The sequence below is a fragment of the Tamandua tetradactyla genome, chromosome 5 (assembly GCF_023851605.1).
Source record: "Tamandua tetradactyla isolate mTamTet1 chromosome 5, mTamTet1.pri, whole genome shotgun sequence".
Classification (NCBI taxonomy): domain Eukaryota; kingdom Metazoa; phylum Chordata; class Mammalia; order Pilosa; family Myrmecophagidae; genus Tamandua; species Tamandua tetradactyla.
Window position 1 is genome coordinate 169,952,786 of NC_135331.1, and position 17,353 is coordinate 169,970,138.

Below are 17,353 nucleotides of genomic sequence, written 5' to 3' on the forward strand. Positions count from 1 at the left end.
TCCCAGAGGCAGAGATGAAAGTCTGCACTCTGCCCAAAGCCAAGAGAGAAGAGAGAGGCATATCCAAGGAAAGGCTTATAAAATTTAGCATTCTAACGAGATTTGGTTACAGTGGAGTTTCAGCAGACTCTCGTGAGATTTGCTTGCTAGGGTAGGGGGTTTACATTCTCTGACCTTTCATATCTGTCTCATCATGCAGTGTCTGTGTGCAGTGACTTGCTCTGAAAATGGAGGAGGTGGCGGGGCCAGGTCCTGGGTCCTTACCTTCCACCCCGCACAGCAAACTGCATTGACCATGGAACAGACACTGCGTTCAGTAACAGTGTAAGAGACAGAGAACATCAGAGACAACACCTACACAGAGATAACAGCTCTACAGTGAGGCCGCCACAACTGCAAAAGGGAATGGAATCATTCTACTGATAACTGATGAAACCTGTGATTAGTTCTAAGTGAGACTGTCGCCCAGATTTTCTGATATGCTGAATTCTGCAAGGCCAGCAGGGTATTCTCCATAGTCCAAGGCAGCTGGTGGCACCTGACAGTGGCAGTTCAATGCACACTCGGCATTGAGATTGAGCATGCACGTAGATTACCACAGAAGCCTATTGCAGGAAGGTATTTGCTATGACACTAAGGGCAAAAAGAATACAAGCTAAATTTCCATTAGTAGACGGATAACCACACCTTTCCCCCCTGCAATTGCAGGGAGCTTTTGGAGTCAAATCCATACTTAGCCTGGGCATAATAAGTATCCACAGTCATATATACTGTGCCTTGGGGTGTGGGGGGTCCTGAATTGGTTATATATACAACTTTTAGCATTTTGTGTATAAACTGTGGTCTAATACTTACATTTTGGGTGATGCCAACACCCCACGGACCTGGGATTCCCAGCTAGCACAGCTGTGTTGGCCAGGACCTCTGCCAGTCAACCTTGTTTTCCCCAATTTTTAATGTTTGTGGTACAGGCAAGACCAAGTTATTTTCATTATCTCATTGTGTTCCTTTTACCTGAATTCACAGCACCTGTATAGCCCTGCCGTTACCAGTTCAACAAGGGCCAGAGCAGCTTCTGGGGCTGTGAACTGAGGCTGACAAGGGCTGGATACAACCAGCTAGCCACTGCTGCAGAGGTTGCTTATCACCTTTTAATTGCTTTTTCAAAAGCATATTCATCCTTTCAATTAACCCCTACTGCTGTGGGTTGTAAGGCAAATGAAATGTTCATAAGATGTCATGTTCAGTAGTGCAGGCAGTCCATAAGAGGGGTCCCCCATCACTGTCCACATGTTTGGGGACCCCGAAGAATGCACAGAACTTTTCTAAGCTACATATGTAGTTCTTGGCTAGCTTTCTATACTGGGAAGGTCAACCACAGACTAATGGCCATATCTTCAACTGTAAAAGCATATATTGCACCTCTAGATAAGGGAAGGGGCCTCATACATTTTATCTGCCACCTGGTGACTGGCATCTGATCAAGGCTGATGTGATTGAGTTGATGAAGAAGGATCCTTCAGCATCACCGCGAACAGGAGGAGCAGGCGTCTGTGACTTCTTTGGGTTGTTTTCTGGTGATGGGCAGCTGGAATTGTTGTCCCATTCTCCACAGAGTCTGGTACTCATAGTGTTCTGTTTTTCTATGCAACCATTTGACAGCCTCGTGCGATGCTGGCTTTAGAGTATGAATTTTTGCTGAAGCATCTGCTTTAATATTGCCAAGCAAAGAATCAGTGTTATGGGCAGAGACATAGAACACAGTTACCTTTTGCTTGTGACAGTCCAGATATCTTTCCACATTTCTCTTCCCCATAAGGGGCGCCAGACGACAGTCCATTGCTCTTGCTTCCACGTGATCATCCACAATGCCAGGCCCTGGTACCTTGCCCAGTTGTCAGTACACATAATTAATTCATCTCTTGGTTCATGAACAATGACCATCCATACAGCCCTTAATTCAGCCCATTGACTGCTTTGCGTAGTCCCAGTTTCCCACCATGTTGTGAATGTATTGGATTGCATGGCTACTGCCATCCAGGTGGCAGACTGCCCATGTCTGATCCATCATTATACCAGGCAGACTTAGGTATACTGTCCATATCCATCAATGGTGGGCACAGGGACAGCCACCTTGGGAGGATCAGCAGGGAGGAGCAAGTGTTGTTCTTCCATATAGGAACCTGGTCTCAGAATATCATGCATTTCTGCACTTAAGGGGCTATTGTTGAAAATGCTGTGCTGTAGCAGATAAGTATATACCCATCCCCGTATGGGGATGGTTATTCTTAATTTCACAGGGCATTTCTGAATTAGTCTCCTTAAACTTGCAGTAAGGCATTATAGGCAGCACATGGTTGTTTTTCTAAGGGACTGTAGAACTAAAACCAAAAGCCAGTGGGAACTTGCTTTGTCTGTTGCCTTTGCCACAAGCCCCACCCAAAACAAATATCAGAACTGGCCATATCTAATTCACAAATTACATCTGTGTTCACCCCACATAAAATCTGAGCCAGTGGTATGGCCCATCTGGGTTTTTCAAAAGCAGCCTGCTGAGAGGTACCCCATTCCCAGGATAGCTTTACCTAATCAAAATATACACAGGTTTTAATATTTGGGCTGAGCGAGGAATGAAAAGTTTCCAGTATCCCAACAATCCCAAGAAAGCCGTTAGTTTTGGCATATTCAGCATAGGAAAACATTGTACCTTATCAATTACTACATAATGAATAGATTTTGCTGTTCCCCAACTATACAATACCCAAGAATTTGACAGGGCAGCTGAGGCGTTGCAGTCCACCATTATCAGTTGTCCATTCCCAGATGTTCAGACAAAATAATAATGAGCCTGAGGCTTTTTTTTTTTGGTTCTGGAAAAGTAACTGGTTAACATGACATAATCAATATAATGAAATAGAGTCACATTTTTCCATTTAGCCCATAGCAATTGGTCAGGATATGTGACTAGCCTCCTAGAAGCATGATGAAAATCCTTTGTTCTTCCCAGGTGAGGATGAAAACATGTTGACTGGCCCTATTTAAGGAAATACGAAAGAATTGAGTGTTGAAAGAGGCAACCTTTGGAAACACTGCATAGAGATGTGACATAGCTCTACCCTTTGCCTCCCAAATTTCCTCTTTTTTCTCCTTTTCATTGTCAGATAAAGAATCTAGGACCTCAAGCCTTTGGATCCCAGTGAGGGGAAGTCAGGATATGCCTTCTCACTCTAGTATACCAGCATGCTAATATTTCTAAACTCTTATCTACAAGGTGTTGCCTCTCATTCAATGGTTCCTTGAAATCTGCTGATTTCCCTGTCTTTCTGAAACAGTATGCTGCAACAGTCCCCACAGACTTACAGATTTTTTCTGTCTTCCTCAAGACAGCTTGCCATAACTGGCCACACTGTACACAATGCCCAACCACCTGCAGTGTAGTCAGACAAATGGGCAACCCTCCCTGCACCAGGGAAGCCGGGTGCCCCAGGATTACCTCAGAGAGTCCCCTTTCCCCATCATACTCTCTACAGCTGGTGGCTCTTTGCTCTCCTGGCTGGCTCACCAAATGTTCTAGTCCAGCACAACCCCAAAACCAAAGAACATACTAGACAGAAGATTACCGATGGGTTTAATTAGGGGCTTATGGACAAGAGGAAGATCTTTCCAATGGCAGCCAGCTGGGAGATGAAAATCTGCACTCCACCCAAAGCCAAGTGAGAGAGAGAAGCACAACCCTAGGGAAAGGTTTATAAAGTTTAACAGTCTTGTGAGATTTGGTTCCAATGAGGTTTTCAGCAGACTTTTGTAAGTTTGGTTATTAGGGGTGAAGGGGTTTTCACACTTTCTGACCTTTAACATCTGTCCTGGTCATGTGGGGGGCTATGTGACTTGCTCTCAAAATACAGGAGGTGGCAAGTCTGGGCCCTGGGCCCTTATAGCTTAATAATCCTGGAAAGGTCCATTTTTGAGATAAGAAAACAGACCCAGAGGTGAGGTGACTTGCCCAAGGACGTATTGCAATTGTGGAGATGAGGGATTCAACCCAGATCTGCTTGCTCTACAGCCAAATTCACTTAGGCCCATCAATTTTATTACACTTTTTCAGAGGAACTTACAGATTTCCTATGAGATCATTCATTTTCCTGGCATAGATTATGATTATTTATACTCAGAATTTGTTTCTCAGCTGGGGATGGGGTGGGTGGGTGTGGTCTTTACAGATTTGTAATAAGACGTTATGACTAATGATTCTACAGTTTTTTAATGTGAAAAATAATGTACTTGCAGAAAAGATATATTAAACTTATATATGGTTCTATGAACAATTATCAAGTGTACACCCAGTAACCCTGATCCAGGTCAACAAATAGTCTACTAATGTATGACTATTTCCTTAACTACGTAATGAACCCTAAACAAATTATCCATTCTTAATGGCTGGACCCAAATGATTATAGTTCTCTTCATCCCTGCAAGAGTTAATGACTCTGTTTGCTGTGGTCATTTCTTTGCAGTTTCTATTCCTAAATGACTTTCTTTCATAAATCAGAAGTTGCATAAAACCATAGATTTCAGGGTAGAGATTAATAGCGTTAGGATCATAGGGGAAATGTTTGATTTGAGTACAAACTTCCAGGAATTTAATTAAACCCATAATTGCTATTTTAATTACAATTAGTATTAACCAATGCTTTGAACTATGATTCAGATTTGTTACTAACTTATTTCAACTTGCCCCCTATTTATCAGTGTTAGTAATGCTTTTTCAGATTAACATTTAAAATATATGTATTATAGCAGATGTAATAAATAAATATAAACGTGTCCTTTTTTCCTTTCTCTTTTACAGCATGGGTAGGTTCTCTCTCCATGGGGATGATTTTCTTCTGCTGTCCGATTGCCAGTGTCTTCACAGACATATTTGGTTGTCGGAAAACAGCTGTCGTGGGGGCTGCTATTGGTTTCATTGGGCTCATGTCCAGTTCTTTTGTAAGGTAAGGACTTGGTTTCTTTGTGTTGCTTTTTAAGAAGATAGATATCTTAAAGTAGTTCCTTTCAAAGACTCTGCAAGGAAGCACTTTCTCTCCATACCTTCCTCCACTCTAAAGTGAACTCCATTTCTGATTTTCTTCCACCTATTTTAGAAATTTTAGTTGGGTTCTAAACAACTATTGCTTAGTAGAAAATAGACATCCATCTTTAAATTACTTTTATGATTATTTTTCTTCTAAAAAAACTTTTTAAAGGAAAAAATAGTTTTATTTAGATAATTCTGTGAGCTCATCACACATTCCTAACTGAAACAAAACCTTGAGACCAGGTTTTTCTTACTACATGTAATGTTCTCTTTCTATTCAATTCCTATTCATTTAACTTCCTGGTCAGAAGTTACCAAACGTATTTCATGACTGACTGTACTAGAATGATTTCAGACCAATGTACAGCAGCAAGGTGGGATGGGACAGACATTCCAATGTGGTATGCCGGGTACCACTTTTCTCTTGGCTCTGGGTCTGCCTTCTTAGTACCGCCTCCTCCGGCAACCTCAGGTAACGTCAGTCCCTTCTGACTCCTTTTTTGCACACAAGGTCAGTATCCTATTGCCTTACTGGTTTACTTTACGCTTATTCAGTTGTTGAATGTCTGTTAATTTTAATTGTCTGTTTACTGAAGTGAAAATTTAGAAGTGAAAAAGATTCAGTAGCAGGGAAGGATACCATCAAAAAGCTCATGCTTTTTACTCTGTAGGTGAAGATATGAAGCTAGTGTCTCTAAAGGGTTGGTATTCAAAGTTGTATGTAAAAGAATATTTCTAATTTGATATATGTGGCAGTCCAGTTTTCTTACTAACAGCGTTATAATAATGTGATATAACTGCATAGAAATTGATGTTTGTGATGATACAGTGTTGTCAATACTATTTTTATGGTATGGTTGAGGTAGGCAGAGGAGTGTATAGTAGATCTTAGATTTTTTTCCCCTCAAAAAAATGTTAAATGAAAAGATGTTAGCATTTTAAGAATTCAGTTGCAGTTATCTGGAAAATTAATTACCTATGTTGGAAAGCTGATGCAGAACGAGTGAAGTATTATTTTTTATTTATTTTGTATAATTATATTATTTGGGGTGGATGTCTTGTTTCCCTAAGCAGAGGGTAGAGCCATATTTTTAATTTTTTTTTTTTTTACCAAATACCTGGTACACAGTAGCTTCCTCATACCTGTTGAACGATGTGTGTAGGCTTAGTAAAAGAGGAGTGAGGTAGGTTTAACCTGGGGAAACCTAGGAGTTGAGTGTTGAGCCTGATTTGAAGATGATGCTGGCTTTGGACCAGCAGAGAGGGGAGGGCACCTCAGAGAAGATCGCCGATGTGTCTTAACTTTATCAGGTTCTAGAATTCCATGTTAATACCTCGCAAATGGCTAGCCTAGCATTATTCTCCAAAATTTAATTATTAACTAACTTTATCTTGGTTTCTAATAGCCTTTGAATTAGACTTTTCAAAAGGAAAAAAAGAAGACTTTAACTAGTTTTCTTTTATTCCTTACCTTAATTGTCTCAAAGAATGTAATAATATGATTCTTTGCCCTCAAAATATCAAGTTTTAGATTAAGCTATAAAATTCTTAATCTGCTATTATTCTTTTGAGGCATGCAAACTGGGATCCCCGATGGACACACAATTTAGTCTTTCTGCAATCAGAATATGATTTTTTGGTATCTTACACAACACCAAGAGACACACAATAGAGGGGTGAAGGTCGGTCTGCAGCCCTTAAGCCAGCAAAAATGAGGCACAACTGCTGCTCTGTGCAAATGTTCCCAAAATAACCTTGGGGAGAAAATATATCAAATGCAGCCTTTTATTTTAATAGATTTCATAATAGGTGCTTGGAAAAAATCCAGTAAAATAATGGCTTTTAATAATAAAACTCTTCAGTTTTTAAAAGTTTTATTGAAACTAAGCTTTTTGTTAGTTTTAATCACTGTCAGTTTTAAAGGGGGGAAAGAAGGAACAAAATCACCGTCATTTTTCACATACTTGAAACCTTTTTTTAATCTACTCAGAGTCAATTAAAGACATTTTTCATGCACATTCTTGATTTATTAAGTTTTCTCCTCTGTTTTTTGTTTAATATTTGTCTGTAGGAAATTTGTTGATTAACTAAAAGTCACTTTTAGTATAGGGTTTTATTCTACCAAGCACAGGGATGAAAATAATGAAAGCTGCTTTCCATCTTTTTCATCTTTATACAGCTCCATCGAGCCTCTGTACCTCACCTATGGAATCATATTTGCCTGCGGCTGCTCCTTTGCATACCAGCCTTCACTGGTCATTTTGGGACACTATTTCCAGAAGCGCCTTGGGCTGGTGAACGGCATCGTCACCGCCGGCAGCAGCGTCTTTACGATTTTGGGGCCTTTCCTTTTGCGGGTTCTGATTAAGAGCGTGGGCCTCTCCGGGACCCTGAGGGTCCTCTGCGTCTTCATGTTTATTCTGTTTCTGGCTGGCTTCACTTACCGACCTCTCACTCCCAGTGCCAGTGATAAGGAGAGTGCAGCCAAAGGAGAAAGCAGATGCGCGCTCTTCTCCAGGAGAAAGTTCAGTCCTCCGAAAAGAGTTTTCAATTTTGCCATCTTCAAGGTGACAGCTTATAGGGTGTGGGCCATCGGAATACCTCTCGCACTTTTTGGATACTTTGTGCCTTATATGCATTTGGTGAGTATGCTTTTTTGGCCTCCCCAGTAATGGATATTGTTTTATACGGGAAAGCTTTTGGGTGGAGTGAGATAGATCAGGTTGAAGCTGGCCTCACACACTCCAGGTTGTAATTTAGAGACTCTTGAAACTAAAGGTCTCTCAAGTTAAGGACAGCGTATCCATCAGATCATTGAACAGAGATTTGTTTTCATGGTGTGCTTTAGTATTTTAACAATCCCCAGACCCAAACAAATAAAAACAATTTAAAAATAAATAAAGGAAGGCTAAAAGCTTAGAACAAATAACATCAGCACAAAATACTTGATAGGTCATTTTTTTCCTTCAAGTAATTTACTAATCTTAATGAAGAACAAGGATGGAGCAATGAGTTTGTTAACATCAATAAATTATTTTTCAACAGAAAGGCACAGAAATTAGGTAACTAGCTGAAAAGCAATGGCCTTTGTACGAAGAAACCTTTTATTTACTTGTGGGACACTTAAGGGAAAATGGGAATTCTATTCAGAGGAATATTTGGAAAATGTTAAAGGTGAGTTCCAAATTGAGATTGAGAGGAGAGGAGAGGAGAGCTAGGGTTCCAAAGGAAATTAGAATTTCAAGTGCTAAAGCAGTTTATATTGTTTATTTCTATGTCACAGGCAGATTTCAGCCTCTGTATTCTATAACAAGAATAAGCAGTGTCTGAAGTCTCTGGCCCTGACAAAATTTCGTCAGAAATGCTCATTATACTTCCTCCTTTTTTTTTTTTTTTTTTTTTTTCTGCTATGGCAGTAAATGTATTTGCAGTTTAATATAGTTGGTAAATGATGAACAGAAATAATAGTAGCATAACTTTTTCATATATGTGTTTATATACCCGTATTTTTTCTAGCTTATAGTCAACTTTTGGATGCTTGTGCAGTTTTTCTTTAGTTAAGAGTTTTGGTGAAAGTTGGCATCATTAATTCAAAGAATTACTGGGTTCGTGAGGTAGCTATTAAACTGTATCCTCAACTGTTCCGTGCTTACTTAGTTCAGGAAGAAATTAGAGCAAAGAAACAAGGAGAGCAATTGTGGACGTGTTCTGGATCTAGAAATAACTGATTTCTCTACTGTCCTTTTTCTCATCTTGCCAGAGCAGTTGAGGAAGCAACTGTGACGACCAGTGGTGGGGAGACAAGGGAAAAAGAGTAGGTTTTAGTATTCTTAGCCATTTGGTGTTTTCCGGAGACTGACATGGTAGGTAAAATTAACTAGCATGGAAACACTGTCACAAATGCAGTTATGTGGCCACATTGTGATCTGATAGTCCATTTCACATTCCTAGAAAGGTGTATCTGAACCACCTGAAGCTATTTTTCATTTTCATATAGATCTACTGTGGAAGGATCAACTTTACCATCCTACCTCTTCCATAGCTTATGTTGTCAAAAAAAACATTTATTCTGTCTTTTCTCAAAGTTAATGTCACAGAAACAGTAACTGAATGGTAATTATTAGTGTAATTCTTTGGTGCAAGAAGCTGTATTATATAGTGGCTAAAGCTGAAGACTCTAAAATGAGACAGAACTAGACTGAAATCCTGGTTTTGTTCCTTACTTTAGGCAACTTCTTTTAAATATCAGTTTTCTCTTCTGCAAAATAGGAATAAACCCAATTTTGCAGAGTTGTTGTGAGGACTGAAGAAAACATATGTTAAACATTTAGACCTGCTCTGGCGTGAGAATGAGTTATTATGGCTTAAAACAGTGTGATTCCTGTTGGAGTGGTTCTAAGGGGGGAGGTATAGAAGATTCTAAGAAGAAAGATCATATCCATTTGGGTAGGTGGTTAAGAAAATCTCCCTAGCTTCTTGGCATTGGAGTTGGAATTGAAGATGAGGTGGGGTTTTTTTGAGTTGTTGTTGGTGGTTTATTTTTTCATTTTTTTCTTTATTAGAGAAGTTATAGGTTTATACAGAACAATCATGCATAAAATGCAGGATTCCCATATACCACCCCACCACCAACACCTTGCAGTGGTGTAGGACGTTTGTACAATGGGTGATAGCACTTTTTATAATTGTACCATTCACTGAAGTCCATGGTTTAAGTTGGCTCACTGTGTAGTATAATTCCATGGGTTTTGTGAAGTTTTATTTTAAAAGTGGATCTTTAATCAGCTAGGAAAGTAATTTGTCAGTCTAGTTCTTCTTTGAGCTTCAGAAGTACAATGAGGTACTCTTATGGTTGTGTTCAAAATTCTAAAATCTTTCCCTGTTTATCAGGCCATACACAATGATTTGAGAGAGATTATATGTGCTTTGTGGCAAATGTGCTCCTAAAGCAAGGGTAGGGATTTTATCTTTTCAGTAGTTGACTTTTAAAAATGAAGTCTCATACTTGGAAGCTGTTAAATGATCTCTCTTTTAGGCCTACTCGTTTATGCTTATCCATTGAAATCTTCTAGATCAATTAAGATGAGACCTAATTTTTTTTACTTTTTCATTGTATGCTCTATGGTGGGGGGGGTCACATTTCAATTTTTTTCCAGGTGAGTATCCCATTATTGCAGCACCCTTTGTTGAGTTTTTGTTTGTTTTGTTTTGGGGAAGTGATGGGCCAGGAATTGAACGGGGGTGTCCCGTAGGGCAGGTGAGAATTCTACCACTGAACTACCCTTGCACCCCCAAGACCTAAATTTTTTTAACAACTATTCCTCATAGCAGCTGCTTCACTTTTTACAGATTGGCCCTTTTGCCTGAGGGTTAAGTTGTTTTGTTTTCTGCTTTGAGGGTTTATGGCTCTTCCTTATCCAGTTTTTCTCCATTAGCTTCCAGGAGGGTAATGCTGTCTTAGTTTCCTCCTACCTCCCTATCATTCCTTCTGTTTCTTTGCTAGTCGCTTCTTTTTTGTCTCTGACCTCTGAATATCAGTGTGCTACAGCTTACTCCTTCATCTGTTTTTCTACTCATTCCACTGGTGATCTCATTCAGTCTCCTGAATTCAGATATCATTTATCTGCTAGTGACTCCAAATTTTTATTTCTAGCCCAGACCTCTTTGCTGAACTCTTCACCAGACCGATATCCAACTGTGTACTCAGTATCTCCACTTGGATGACTGCTGGATGTTTCAGACTTAATATATCCAACCCTGAAGTTCTGATCTTCCCCAAACTTGCTCTGCCCCCTGTATAAAGTTTATCAGCCAATTTCTGCCAGTTTCCAACACCAACAGCAAATATTTATAGCAACTCAGTCAATTCAATTCTGACTCTACCGAGAATTAGACCAGACTCCACAGGCTAAGGGCAATCCTCTGCAAGACCTATTGTAGGCACCGGTTCAGGGGCCCAGGCCACCGGTGCTTCTGACCAACTGGCTATAGATTCAGGGATTCCCACCACTTTGGGTTTGCTAATGCACTAGAATGACTTACAGAACTCATTGAAAGCACTATACTTAACAATTTCAGCTTTATTATTGTAAAAGATACAAATAAGAAGAAGCCAAAAGGAGAAATTCTATGGCAAGTTCTGGAAAGGTCTCAAACACAAGCTTTCATGTGCTCTTCACTTGGAGTCAGTATGTCTCTTGACCTTCCCAGCATGACAGCAATATGGAAGCTTATCAGGGTTTCAAGCATCCTAAATTCATATGGGACCTCATTTAAGCAGGCATGATTGATAAAATCAACATCCATGTGACTGAACTCAGTTTGAAGCTCCTCCTTCCTCTTTCCCTTCCCAGAGGCCCAGGTGGTGGGTCTGATCTGAGAAGGCTCATAGCTCCAACCCCATAATCATCTGGTTGGTCTCTGTGGCTGGCCTCCACCCTAGGACTGCAGTGTGGCTGGCCCACTCTACGACTATCAAGTGTGAGTCCAGGGCCCACCTGGAAAAACAAAAGATACTCCTACATAGGAAATTCCAAAGATTCAGTGATCGCTTCATCAGGAACCGAGGGCAAAATCTAGCCATGTTAGTTTTTCATTGCACTACACCCTACCATCCATATCTCAGAAGATGGCAGTTCCATTCTTCTAAACCTTGGAGTCATCCTGGGCTCCTCTTTCTTGTGCTTTTATATTCCTGATACAGGCATGAAATCTTGATGGTTCTCCCTTCAGTATATATCCAGGATCTGACCACTTCTCGCCATCCCACCACTAACACCTTAGACCAGATACCATCACCCCTAGCCAGGATCACTGAAATAGCTTCACAGCTGTCTTCCAGCTCCCTCCCCAGCCACCTTCCGTCTGTTCTCAACAAAGAAACCACACTTGAAAACAGAAACCACTCTGCTCAAAAGCCATTTATCTAAAAGAAAAACTGATGTCCTTTCTGTGGCCTACAAGGTCCTCTGCCATCTGGTCCCTGCCGCCTCTGGTCCCTCCTGCCTCTGCAGTCTCATCTCCTGCCACCATCCGCCTCCTTCACTCTGTTCCTGCATGGAAGCTTATCAGGGTTTCAAGCATTCTAAATTTATATGGGGTCTCATTTAAGTAGGCATGAATGATAGAATCAATGTCCATGTGACTGAACTCAGTCTGCAGTTCCTCCATTCTCTTTCCCTTCCCAGGAAAGAGAGGGCACCTTTGCTATTTACCTTCTTAATGCAGCAGATGCCAATCAAAAATGGTGGTTTCTAAGTCTGATGCCCATAACAGCCAATCCATGACACCCTGGTTTCAAAGAGAGAGTTCAAAATTTGTCTCTCCGAGTCTAAGGAATTCAGGATTTTTATGGATTCAGACTGCAGGAGGGTGGGAGTAGGGTAATGAAATTGTTACCATCAATTAGAAAGTATAAACAGGGCTGAAACTAGGCAAGAATAGCCATTACAACAGCAGCTGTAAGGACTGAGACCAGGTCATAACCATTACAATCTTAAGTATAAACAAGCATGAAACTACTTGAGTTTCAGGCATTTCAGGTATTAACTCTGCCCATTCACAATAGAGAAAGAAAAACATCTATATAGTGTTCAGTAATCATAATCATTTGTTAATTCTTAATTTCTCCCTTGGAAGGCTGACACTGACCACCCCCTTCCCACACCCCACGCAGCATTCCCAGCTCCACCTCACACTGCTTGCTTTCCTTTCTGATGGCACTCAATACTTTCTGATACACTACATGAATGAATAATTCTTATGATTATTGTTCATTGTCTGTATATTTACCTCTACTAGACTGTGAACTCCACTAGGGTGAGGACCTTTCTCCATTTTGTTCATTGATGGGCCCCAAGCATCTAACATTGTGCCTGGTGCACAATGGGTGCTCAGAAACTTGAGTGACTAAACCTATTTTGGATAAGTCTAAAGTGACACTATGCAAGCAGCATTCATCATTTTCTCACCATTTAAAATTCCCTACTTTTGATGTCATACTGATTTTTCATGTTTTTTACTTCTAGGACTTGATATATGTATTCATTAAACACTTAAAAGAAAAAAGGGCTCAAACGCAGCAAACCTCAGAATAATTGTGTAACCATTAATGCCATCTATTGATGGTGGGGAGAGTTGAAATATTTTGCTTTGACCTGTAGTTTTATTCACATTCATTGAAACTGTAAGTTGGTAGAGGGGAAAAATTTTTGCCTCTGTCCCTATTGTAAGTGAATGCACTTTTTTTTTTTTAACACCAAGAACTCTTGGTAGCCATCCCTGTTAACAAGGAAGGCCAGACAGAGGCCCTTGTTTTATATTAAACGTGTAAAAAAGTATTCATTTTACAAGCTCAAACATAGACTAATATGTGACTAATAGATGAGGCTATATAAAGACATGTCTGTAAACTGTATCCCCCCCAAAAACACTCACTGCAGACACAATCTTTATTTCATTCAGTGTCTGCATTTCTACCTGATACCTACAGCAAAATAAAAGCAAAGTCAAAAATCTTGAAGAGCCTCGGGTGGCGCCTGTCAGGACAGGCTTTGAGAGCCCTTGCCCGGGAACCCTGCATTGCAGAGCTTAGAGCCACACCCATCAGACGATTCACAGATGCCACACAATGACAGTGACCAGGCAACTTTTCTTGGTGCCATGAAATCCTCCATCCTGAATTGAATGTGACAATGAAGTTTAGTTTCAAAGGGCTTCATATCTCTCCACACTGCTCACTTTGAAAAATCGGCTGTTTTGGCACATGTGTTCTTTGAGTCCATAATATACCACATTTGGATCAAGTTTTAGTTTTTAAGCTTTAGACCCATGTAGGAAGATGACTGACCAATGACTTGAAATCTCTAATATACATGCTTAACAGCCTGTTTTCCAAAACCTCTGTGAAAAAGGCGTGTGTTGGCGATATATGGGTAGCAATTGACTGTTCTCGAGAGAAAAGGTCATTTACCTGAAACGGTGACTGAAGACACCATTGTTAGTCTGCTGACAGGGCAGTTAAGTGGACTCCAAGTCCAGTTGTAAATAGTGAACAAATAAGTTGTGTTTTTAAGCTGGAAATGAAATGAGGCAAACAAGCCAATGGGCACTTTGTACAGTAAGAGAGATTTTATAGCTTTGAGTAACCCCATATGTGGCTGTGGGTCACTCCTGGAAAGCAGCCGTTAGACCTCATGGGCTGGCACCTCTATGCACACTGCTGTCAGAGAGGGGTTCTGCTCGAAGCCAAGCTCAGGGGCTGCTTCCTAGATATAGGTGCAGCACGTGTGCTTTCATCTTTCTGACTTCTGCAGAGAGAGACTCAGTTAACATTTGTCAAGAATCTTCACACATGGAGTATTTTCAGAAAATCTCACATGATCATCACAAAAGATGACTAATTAATATAATAAATAAGTACATATTTGCAACTAAGGAAGCACTCTGCAGAGCTACACCTATTCAGGGTCACTCATTGAGTATGTTCAGAGCCGGGATTTGGACACAGGTCTCAGACTCTTAAGTCCCATGTTCTTTTTTTTGCATGGGCAGGTACCAGGAAATGAACCTGGGTCTCAGACATGGCAGACGAAAACTCTGCCTGCTGAGCCACCGTGGCCTGCCCACCCATGTTCTTTTTTACAAGAGAGTCCACAGTTTCTCCATCAGGTCACCCCTCAGAGAGGGGATTCCACCCATATCCAGCCACACTGGGCCTAGTCAGAGGTTTCCTTTTCCTTGTAAGTTTCTCTTCTGTGCTCTCAAAGCTGAGAGCACAGGCAGCATTGAACGGTTCCAGACTCAGGGTGTGCCACACAGCCACGGACAGGACTCAGGAGAGAACGGGGTTTTTTTCCAGTGTGATGTGGATGACAAGAGGTCATGTGGCCTTATGTCCAGGTCCAACTTCTCCTTGATCTCTAATACACTGGGAACATGAGATAACTGAGGCAGTGCACAATCGCCACTCACGGGCTGTGAGGAGCAGACGTGGACCGTACATCGCTTTATGTTCAAGTTTGTTTTCTGCAACAAACATTAAACCTAGCAGAGGAACACAAATGGGCAAATGGACAAAATTATAGCAAGATCTGTTTTGTATTTTATTAACATAAATAATATTGTGGAGAAATTGAAATAAAGTAAGTTGATTGAAGTTTGGAGTAAACATATAAACTCTTGGAGGCTCCTGATGAATCAGTCTCCTGGGAGGGCCCTAAAAAGTTAGCGTGTCAGAAAGCTGCGGCTTCCTCTCGCTTGTTTATGTGTGCATTTCTCCAGGTGTTTTGTTTTGTTCTTGGCTATCTTGGGTTTTATTTGATAAAATATAGTATCTATTTGAATACTATCTCAGAATCCAACAGTACTATGGATACTTGCTTATCCTTGGATTAGTATCAAGTTAATGTTTGTCCAAGTTTGAGGAAACTAAACTAGGTGATGAGGTAAGGACCCTTTCACAAGTTTTATGTCAACTAGAAAATAAATTGTTATGTTATAGAATAAACAGAAATAGAATTGTTAATTTGAAGGCTCCTCCCCTCATGAAGCTTTATTTGGATACAGGCTTTTATCCCACATCAACCCAGTGGCCTGAGGGGTAGAGTGTTATCTCATCCATGAGAGCACATTTCTGTCTCCAAATTCTGGGGCACCTTTTTGGAGAAGTTTTTATAGACAATAATCCCTAGATTTTCAAAGCTCAAGGTGATCATGGTGAAGAATACACAACTATGTGATGATATTGTGAGCCATTGATTGTATATAATATGGCTGGACTGTAATTTATAAGCTAAAAAGGATGGTACAGGTCATTTAATTGTACTGTATTTTTTTAAATAGGTAAAGGAACTAAGGTACAGAAAGGTTAAGTCGTAGCCAAAAAGTCACATTATAAAAGTGGCAGAGTCAGATGTCATACCTAAAAATATCCATGGAAAACATATGGAAGCCCATCATATCCCAAATATGTACATAGCAGGCACAGAACCATTAGAGGAAGGAGATTGTTTTCTTAGCTAGTATCACCCTAGTCAACTCGGAGTTGGACACGTTTCCAGTCAGGAGATTGCTTTGGCACGTTGACACAGTCCAGTTCTCCAAAGTTGTCATAGTTGCATGGGGTTTGTTGCTTTCTTTCATGGATGTCTTTGGAGCTCAGGGTCAAGATTGTTAGGTGCCCGATTTTTCCTGAGAATGAAGGGCTCACAGTTGTCTTTGTAAACTAGAGGTACTGGGTGCCGAAGCTGACCTCTCCTGATAACTGTTCATCTCTGGTCACTAGAAGGTTCTCTCAGGAGCAATGCCTCAGTGCCCACTACCAGTCCCCAGCCTGTGGACAGTGGCTGTCAAGCTTTGTAAATGCTTCTAAATTGGTGTAAAATGGAGTTGTACAGCCTGCCTCAGTCTTAGTACTCCAACTAGATGACAGAGTGAGAACAAGCATTTAAAATTTTCTTTTTGGCCCAATGGCTTAAACTCTAGGACTAGGGTTCATTTCCTTCATTCCTCTCCCCACTCCTTTTCCTCCCTCCTTCTTTCCTTCCTTCCACATTAACCATGCAGGATGTATTGACACTTTGCAGAATCCAAATAATCACATTGCCTTTTCAGCAGGTTTTCTACTTTAGGTAATATTGGCTTTTCTATTTTTCATTAAAAAAAAAAACAAGCTTATAAAATTTCTGTGGCACAAAGATAATTCTTTTAAGTGTATTAATCTAAATGCCAGATTTACCCATTAAGTTCACTGCTGATTATTTACACCTCCACAACTCCCATATGTATTTGTTGCATTTTGTTGTTGTTACATCTGGAAATGTTTCATTCATTCTCTTCCCTTCTCTTCCCAACCAACTTCTAAAAAGAATATGAAGCTATTTACTTGACACATTCGTTTTCTGAGTCAACTCTCAGCAACCTTTTAGAAGAAAGCAGTCTAATATTGCTTCTCCCACTAAGAAAAGGACCTTGAGGCTCAGAGAAATCCTATCTCTTTGCTTAGAGTTGCACAGTAAATGACAGAGGCGACATTAGAATAGAAATAGAATGGGTTATTCCATTCTTTCACTATTTTGCATGTGTGTGACTTCCTTTAAAAATTAAAACTCAATTTTTAAAATTTTTCATTTAATCATTCATCTGACAAATATTGAACACCAGTTGTGTGCCATGAGCATTTTAGATGGGAGGAGGCAGTGGTGAACACAGATGTGGTCTCTGCCCTTACAGAGCTCAATAAACAAGTAAATATACCAATACATAAAATGGTGTTAA

General features: G+C 40.3%; 1 protein-coding gene across 1 annotated transcript in view; it reads left to right on the forward strand.

The window, feature by feature from the left end:
* The window catches only part of SLC16A10 (solute carrier family 16 member 10), a 146,319-nt gene that overhangs the window by 97,119 nt on the left and 31,847 nt on the right, over positions 1-17,353 (forward strand). The window contains exons 2-3 of the mRNA XM_077162670.1: positions 4,850-4,994; positions 7,257-7,719. Of these exons, the coding sequence (XP_077018785.1) occupies positions 4,850-4,994; positions 7,257-7,719 (608 nt within the window). The remainder of the gene's footprint in view (positions 1-4,849; positions 4,995-7,256; positions 7,720-17,353) is intronic.